The sequence below is a fragment of the Portunus trituberculatus genome, chromosome 50 (genome assembly GCF_017591435.1).
Source record: "Portunus trituberculatus isolate SZX2019 chromosome 50, ASM1759143v1, whole genome shotgun sequence".
Taxonomy (NCBI): Eukaryota; Metazoa; Arthropoda; class Malacostraca; order Decapoda; family Portunidae; genus Portunus; species Portunus trituberculatus.
The window spans coordinates 22922852-22931174 of record NC_059304.1 but is presented as its reverse complement, the minus strand read 5'-3'; the positions used below and the strand labels follow the sequence as shown (position 1 = coordinate 22931174).

Here is an 8323-nt window from a genome sequence, read left to right as displayed (position 1 = left end):
GAGAAATAAGTGTTTTGTGTGTGGGTGTGCAAGAGTGTTGCGTCTTACTAACATATGTTTTTCTCACCCCAACAGCAGTCACTGCTCCACCAGAGTATGGCTGAGGCGCTGACCGCGTCCTACAGCCTATCTCCTTCCTTCGGCGACGACTCCCTCAGCGGGACCACCAGTGATGACTTCAAGCTAGGATCAGCCTTCACGGCCACTCCCACCCAGAGCTATGGCGAAGGAGGCAACGACTCTTTCAGCAGCGAAATTTTCCAAGCAGAATATTTGCTTCCAGCGCAGCCCCTGGAAGACCTGAAGCCCGTCATCACCCATCCACCCACTGGCGCCTCGCCCCCTAGATCTCCAGGCCACGCAGCATCAACGCCCGTTTCAGTAGCAGCCCAGGGAGGAGCTTCTGCTCTGCCTAGCTTCCAGGAGACTTACTCCCCAAGATACAGACCACTCGGCTCCGCTGAAGTTTTCACTTTCAACAAGACTGATGATGGCAGACCTGTGGAGTACCCGCAGCCTCCCCCAGCTCACCAGGCCTTCACCCAAGCCTCCCCGCAGCACCAGCAGCAACCACAACTACAACAACAGCAACCACAACAGCAGCAACAGCTCTCACAGCAGCAGCAGCAGCCAGCCCCGTCCTTCGAGGCTTACCCCCACCCGTCACAAGTGTACTCCCGGCCCGCACCCTACCCTAGCCCCTCTGTGCCCGTCACTCACGCCTACACCACTTCAACCAAGGCCTTTGGTGGAGAGTTCTACCCTGCTGGTCCTACCTACGACCCTCTGCAGCCCCTGCCTCATGAGCAGTACATCCGCCCCTCCACTTCCCACCACTACACTGAGATGGGAGCCGCCTCCACCTCCAGCACACCTTCTGTGTCCTTCATTGGCCGCAAGACAGCCGTTGAGCACATTGATCCAGCACTAATGAGGCTCCACCCCTCGCCCATGACCTCCGCAGCCAGACCAGTCAGTGAACAGAAGCCCCAGTCCCCGGCGCAGCTGTGCGCAGTGTGCGGCGACACGGCCGCCTGCCAACATTACGGGGTCCGTACATGTGAAGGATGCAAGGGATTCTTCAAGCGCACCGTCCAGAAAAATGCCAAATATGTTTGTCTTGCAGACAAGAACTGTCCCGTGGACAAGCGACGCCGCAACAGGTGTCAGTTCTGCCGCTTCCAGAAGTGTTTGGTGGTAGGAATGGTGAAGGAAGTGGTCAGAACTGACAGTTTGAAAGGCCGCCGCGGCCGTCTGCCCAGCAAGCCCAAGAGTCCACAGGAGTCTCCTCCCTCACCCCCCGTGTCCCTTATCACCGCCCTGGTGCGCGCCCATGTAGACACCACCCCTGACCTCGCTAACCTGGACTACTCCCAGTACCGCGAGCCATCCAGCGGCGCCGAGTCTCCCTCCACGGAGGCCGAGAGGATCCAGCAGTTCTACTCCCTCCTCACCTCAAGCATCGAGGTCATTCGACACTTCGCAGAAAAGATCCCCGGCTATCATGACCTGGCCCGCGAGGACCAGGACCTCCTCTTCCAGTCTGCATCCCTCGAGCTCTTCGTCTTGAGAGTTGCCTACAGACTCGTGTAAGTACTTACTCTACCTCATTACCAAATACCACAAGGTGATCACCATAACATTCATTGCTTTTCACTTTAACTGACCAACCTCCAAGACAGTAAACATAATGTTGTTTTCCTTCTTTGCAGGAGTAATCCGGACGACACCAAGTTCGTGTTTGACAACGGGCGAGTCCTGCACAGGTCACAATGTGATCGTTCCTTCGGCGAGTGGCTGCAAGGCATCCTGGACTTCTCTGTCTCACTAAAGACAATGGAACTGGATATTTCAGCATTCGCTTGTCTCTCAGCCCTGACAATCATCACAGGTGAGTCAAGTCACATTGTTGTGCCGCAAACAAATCAACAGGATTTCTTACATAAAACTAGTGTATATTGTTATCCAAACATTAGAATTGTATCTATTTTTTGCCTTCTCTGCTAAAGTTTAAGATTTGAAATCAAACCAGCAAAGATCTTTTTTTTCTGAAATGTGCAATCTTTTGCCTGCAGAGCGACATGGACTCAAGGACACCAAAAAGGTGGAGCAGTTGCAGATGAAGATCATCAGCTCGCTCAGAGATCACGTGACATACAACGCAGAGGCGCAGAAGAAGCCTCACTACTTCTCACGGATCCTGGGTAAGCTGCCGGAGCTCCGGTCGCTCTCCGTGCAAGGCCTTCAGCGGATCTTCTACCTAAAACTGGAGGATCTGGTGCCTGCTCCTCAGCTCATAGAGAACATGTTCGTGTCCAGTCTCCCCTTCTGAACCCTTCGGAGATTCTAAAGTCTTCATCTCACTAGCAAGGGTGCAAGGAGCTGCCCCTCTGCCGCCCCTCCTCCCCGGTCACCTTCCAGATGATGGTGAAGGGCCTCTCAGTGCCTGAGTGCATTGGCCCCCGGAGCCACAGGCGGTTTTGTATACCATGTCTAACTCCGCGACCTCGTCCTCCCGCCCGGGTCGCTGTTGTCTCTACGACACGCCCGCCCATCAGAAAATATGATCAACCCAGATAGCCTCCGGGTGTTTCCAGCAGCGAGTCTCAGTCAGGACCCAAACCCTCGCGGCACCACCAGAGGGCTCCTGTTGCTCGCGTGCTGAGGAGGCGGTGGCGCGTGCACACGTACTCATGATTTGTTCACAGAGTTACTCTTGAAGCATGAAGACTATGTTATTTTCTGATAATTGGTACGTACATAGAGCGAGGTGGAAGGTAGCCGCGCGGCGCGCAGGCCGACGCGGCTGTTAGACTTGTCATTTTGGCGCGACGCCCTGACAAACTAGTCATTCTGTGATTTTACTGAAAAGAGAAAGAAAGATTTTGAAGGATGAATTATAAAAATAATATTGTTTATAGTCTAAGCTCAGTAAAGCTTGATTACGTATTTTTGTAATTACTCTTAAGTCAACGTAGGTTAGTCTGATATACAATATTGTCGGCCTTACCTTTTGCATAGGTAACTGTACAAAACCCTGTAGGTAGTTAGTGCTCTACGCTCCTCCAGTCGCAACAAGACGCGACCAGTAGGTCCTCCTGTCCCGGCTCAGTCCGGCAGCCATGAGCAGCAGCAGCAGCAGCAGCAGCAGCAGCAGCAGCAGCAGTAAAAAGCGACCGCCGACAGGGTTGTGACGCGTAAGTGTGACTTACGCGCTCCTCATCCTTCCTGTCCCTGGCGTCGTTATCTGGTGGCAGTTACGACCTGTTGTTATCCATCTACTACTTTTGTATTGCTTCACATTTTCTTGTAGTTCATCCTCCACCTCGTCCTTCACTCCTCCTTTCCGCTCCGTGAAGCCGCTAAGTCAGCCTGTTCCGTGCACAGGTGTGTGAGGTGTAGGGTTAGAGTGTGATGAAATGATATTTTTTATACGTTGGAAGTCGCGCGTCGCACAATTCCTGTTCCCATGCCCTGCTCCTTCCCTGTTCCCGCCCCCCTGCTGCTGCCTCCCTCCCGCTCGCCCGGACTGCCTCGCCGTGTCGCTGCCGTGACTTGGACACTTATTCGACCTCTACTCTACTTCCCCTTTCCCCCACGAGGGTCACACACACCTCCCGGCGAAGGCGCCGCTACTGTTCACCCCAACGTGGCAGTCACCATAGTCACAGAAACTCGAGTCATGGTGATCATTTGTGAAATCCAACTTGTTCTTACAATCGACTACTATCAGTTAACCTTATTTTTCACATTTACTCTTGATCGCCGGATAATTAGCTTCATTTCTACCACCAGTCAACCTCCCCGCTTACTTGGGCCAGTGTACTCCTGACACTGGCCGTTCCTGCTCTCGGTGTTCTTGACTATGACTGCTGTTTGCATTTACTGGGGACAACGCATGCGGTGTTGATGTGACCTGTGTGTGTGTGTGTGTGTGTGTGTGTGTGTGTGTGTGTGTGTGCGTGTGTGTGTGCGAGCGTGTGCTCAGTCCAGGAGTGTGTGAGGTCCTCCAGCGAGCCGCTACAGCTGATCTTTCGCTTCTGTGAGAGTCCTGAGTACCTGCAGCCTCAACACGGCGCCCGACTTAGCCCCGCCTACAGAATTTTCATTATTGTTCATGACGGCTGCACACGCCCCTCCCATCCCCTACTCCAGCCCTCCCCCCCCTCATCCCCCAACATCATCCGGTGTCCCAATTTTAACGTCGTCTGGTCACTGTTTTTTGCCTTTTTCTGTTTTTAGTCAGTATTATGTGTCATTTCGTGTCAAATATTCAGTGTTTTACAATATCTTCAACGTGACGTCCACTGGTTCCAACCCAGGCGGGAGGGAGGCAGGAGGTCAGCGGCGGACCGGCCCTCTCCCCCGTGCCTGCCTCCCCCTCTCAATCCCTATCGGAGGAAGGCCCGGGGACAGGCTCACTCCCCCCTCACCTCCCTCTGCCTCCCTCCCTCCCTCCCGTTTCGCTAATCTTACGTTGACACTCGCCATTAGGTTCCATAGATCTGCATTGATAAGATATAAGACCTACACAGCCGCCACGAACACCCCTCCCCCCGCCCACCGCCCCCGCCCACACCCACACGCCCCCTAACCACCCCGGCGTGGGGTCCAAAGACACCGTAGAAATTGCTTCGGCAACCCGAGCGAAATGCACTCTTAAGCATAACCCAATTGGAAGGATGATATAGTGGAAGTCCGTGTCCCGCGAAGTCACTCGGTGTGTTCCCTACCACACTCCCAGGGTTAAGGTTCTGTTTTAGTCCTCAGTTTTGTGTTTGTGGTCGTACTCTCATGATCCATCTGCCAACCAAAACATGTACATACATACAAACAATTACACCACATACACTCTCACACAGCAAGTGCACGCACAGCACAGGCGAGCATAGCCCCGTGGGCGGCCACAGCCTATTGTGGTCCGCGCACGGCGTGCGTGGGTCCCCGCGCTGCGCGTGTCGCCTTGCTCTGTCATTGTCCTTCGTCTCGAGCTTTTCGGCGGCAACACCTCCAAAGGAGAGAGTTCACTCGCTTTGCTTCACCTGCCGTGGCCGGAGCAGGTTCAGGCGTGTCTCGTTCGCATCAGTTTTAAGAATAAGAGAGAGAATTTTATGTACCCACGTCTCGTTTAAGAGTTTGTGTGGGCAGAAAAAGAAACATTTATGAGAAGACAATGTTTTGTAAATTTTCCATTAGCGAGTGAGAGGTTGAAGGGAGAGGCGGTCGGCGGTTACTGCAAAGGGCCCGGCCGCTACCCAGCTCTTCCTGCCGCAGCCTCCACCTGACACTCTACTGTGACGTCCGCTTAGAGAGATATCTTTTCTATTGAATATATTATATAGATATATATAAATATATATATATAAATATTATTTAGTACATACATCTATACAAGGGTCACGGGTCGTTGCAGTAACTGGCTGCCGGCGCCCCAGCCACTGTTTGGAGTCAATTCAGTGAGCCGAGTCCGGCGTTGAGTCACTTCCTGTTCCTGATGTTGAATCCAGTCATTTGTTCCTGACGCAGGTTCAGGTCGCCGACTGTCTGAGACTGGCCTGTGCCCATACCGACTAATGTTACCAGTCAAGCACAACCTATTCTAGCCTTACATGTGGGTTACCATCTGTTTTTAAGAAATAATAGTTTAATATATAGTCTAATGCTAGTTGGAGACGCTTCGAACATTATACATGGTCCTGTCGCCCGAGTTATTATTAATGTCTTCAGATCATTATGTATTGTGGGTAAAGTAATTTATTTTTCTCTCAACCTCAAATATTGTTGGTGAATATCCCCGGTGACGCGGAGTGTCGGCGTCACCTTGTGCGGCAGAATGTGAAACAAGAGTTATTTTTCACTGCTACTTTTCCTGTGCTTTGTCTGCTGCGTGGGTGGCAGCGTCTATTTGTCTGCCCGTGTTTCCCCTCCAGTTTCCTTCTTGTTCAGTGTGAAGAGGATGAGAAGTTTTCGGTTGCTTCATCTCGCAAGGCTGACAATCCTGAGAGCCAATAAAGACTTGTGTGCCTCTCCTGTCGACCCTGTGCACCACTCTCTTCCTCACGCCTCTGAACGGTCCAAGTGTCTTAGCGCCGCCATATCAGCTGAGAGTTTTTTCAAAGATTACAGAACCTTGTTTCTGTTTTGGTGTGTTCAGTCCTTACGAGTCTCCCCAGTGAGTGTATAAGTGTTCTTATCGTTGTTAACGCCTACGTGTTGAATAAAATTTCTCTTGTTGTCTTAAAATGAGTTATGTTTACTTATCTTACGGATGGAAAGTGTTTTGACATAATCTAAGCGGCCGTCTGGCCACCCCAAGGTTCCACTCACGTAGAATGATGGAAATAGAACATTTTCTTTATTGATCTGGATAAGTTAGGATGGACAAATGCCACTGATTTCACAACCATTGGACCTGAAGAGTCATGGTAGAGTGCACTGATAGAGTATAATGCAAAAAATGATAATAAATCATATATTGAGAGAACACGTGTACTTGTAGAAGAATAAAGTCTCTACTCTTACGAGTGGTTATGTACAATGACTGTACCCTTCCCCCTCCCTCTTCCACCTCACCTCCAGCCCGTCCCTTACGTCCCACACTCACTCTTAGACACCCTCACTCCCTCACCATGATCAAATCCTTCACGTTTTCACTCCCTGTTACCCAGACTGCCCCTCACCGTTCACCCCATCCCCTCACCACCCCACTCCCGCCCTCCCTGTAGAAGTGGGCCTCATTGTAACATGCTGCCATTGCCGACGCCCCTCCAACACCGCCCTTGTGATATCAGAGTCATTTTGTAGCCGCTGATGGAACCTGAACTTACTATTATTATTATTATTATTATTATTATCATCTTTTTTTCATTGGGAGACGCTGGTCCTGGGTAACCTCTGGGGTTGTCTCTTCCCCTTCCAAGTGTAACTCTTGTTTTATGCCACTCAAAAGACAATCCCATCTCCTCCTCCTCCTCCTCCTCTTATTCTTTATGCCTTTCCTCCTTATGTCAGGGAATGGCAATATATTTCAGTCTCTTTTCCTACAATTCTTTATACTTCTACCATCACTACTATTACAACAACTGTTACCACTGCTCCTACCACCACCACCACCACAGCTACTTTGCTAGCTGTGCGCTGTGTGGGGGAAGGATGGGTGCTATGAGAGAAACACCCCCGAGGCCCCTCCAGCAAGACACCTGCGCCTCCTCTGCCCCGCGTCACCCCAATGGGCCGTAGGGATCACGTTATAACCGCCTGTCTCAACTCCTGTTCCCACTTTTCCTATTTTTTGAGATAATATAAATGAAACAAGTAACTTTGGTTTCCTTACCGTCTCCTCCGTGTGTTCAGAGGCACTAGGGGCTGCCATAGGGAGTGCTTTCAAAGGCTGTGCTAATTGTATTATACTGATTCTCTCTCTCTCTCTCTCTCTCTCTCTCTCTCTCTCTCTCTCTCTCTCTCTCTCTCTCTCTTATCATGAAAATCCTGAAAACATTCCAATACTATCAGTCACTTCCACGAGAGCCTGTTCTAAGTACTGCTGCAGATCAAGACGCAGAAACATGAGGATGTGTAGAATCCGACTTGATTTGTCACTAGAAGCCTAAAAGCACTCGATCCTTAAAGCACTTCCGTGACACCCTATTCAAAGTGCCATACTACATTTTAAGACTGCAGAAACATGATGAGGGCGCGCTTGATTCCTGAATGATCACAAGGCAATGCACCCAAAAAAGGAAATACTACTAAGCTATACCAGTGATGTGGTTGAATGGTGATGCAAAATTCCCTGCTGTTATTTCATAGATGAAGTAGATGAGGATGATGAAGATGAATCTGCCTATACGGTACCTGCCATCTTCGTGACTTATTACGATACAAAGTCAGTTATAAGGAGGTGCTGAGAGAGAGAGAGAGAGAGAGAGAGAGAGAGAGAGAGAGATGCATAGTTGTCGAAGCAAATATACAATCACCCTGCAGTATAAAGTGATGGGTTCCAGAGTAATATTTGATGAAGCAAGTCTTTTTTCATAATCCAGTAGAGTTCGCTTTCTTATCTTTCTCTGAAGGGTCTTCGCTGAGATCTGCGCAGCTCCTCTATCGGAGACCTGCGCAGCCTCGGATGGTAAGTGGCGTATATCTGGACCGTGGCTGTACGTACGAAACCCCGAACAGGGCGGCCCGGGCCACTGGCCTTTAGTCAGTCTCCAGCCATCGAGAGGTGAAGTGTTACTGTTAAACTCGGCAATTCAATTCGTCAGGTAAGTTGCCAAGAGGTCCAGTTTGTTGTTTGGTTTATAGTATAAGGAGATGGAGTGAC

At 50.5% G+C, this 8323-nt stretch overlaps 2 protein-coding genes across 4 annotated transcripts in view; both read left to right on the top strand.

Moving 5' to 3' along the window:
* Positions 1-62, top strand: part of LOC123499783 (threonine-rich protein-like) — a 778-nt gene extending 716 nt beyond the window's left edge. Inside the window, exon 1 of the mRNA XM_045248259.1 lies at positions 1-62. This exon is cut by the window's left edge and continues 716 nt beyond it. The gene's annotated coding sequence lies outside the window, so the exon portion shown is untranslated.
* LOC123499779 (probable nuclear hormone receptor HR38) overlaps positions 1-7318 on the top strand; it is a 36499-nt gene extending 29181 nt beyond the window's left edge. For all 3 annotated transcript variants that reach the window (XM_045248246.1, XM_045248249.1, XM_045248247.1), the window contains exons 3-5: positions 76-1589; positions 1713-1891; positions 2076-7318. In XM_045248246.1, coding sequence (XP_045104181.1) covers positions 76-1589; positions 1713-1891; positions 2076-2332 — 1950 coding nt within the window. In that variant the 3' untranslated portion in view covers positions 2333-7318. The remainder of the gene's footprint in view (positions 1-75; positions 1590-1712; positions 1892-2075) is intronic.
* The last annotated feature ends 1005 nt before the right edge of the window (positions 7319-8323 follow it).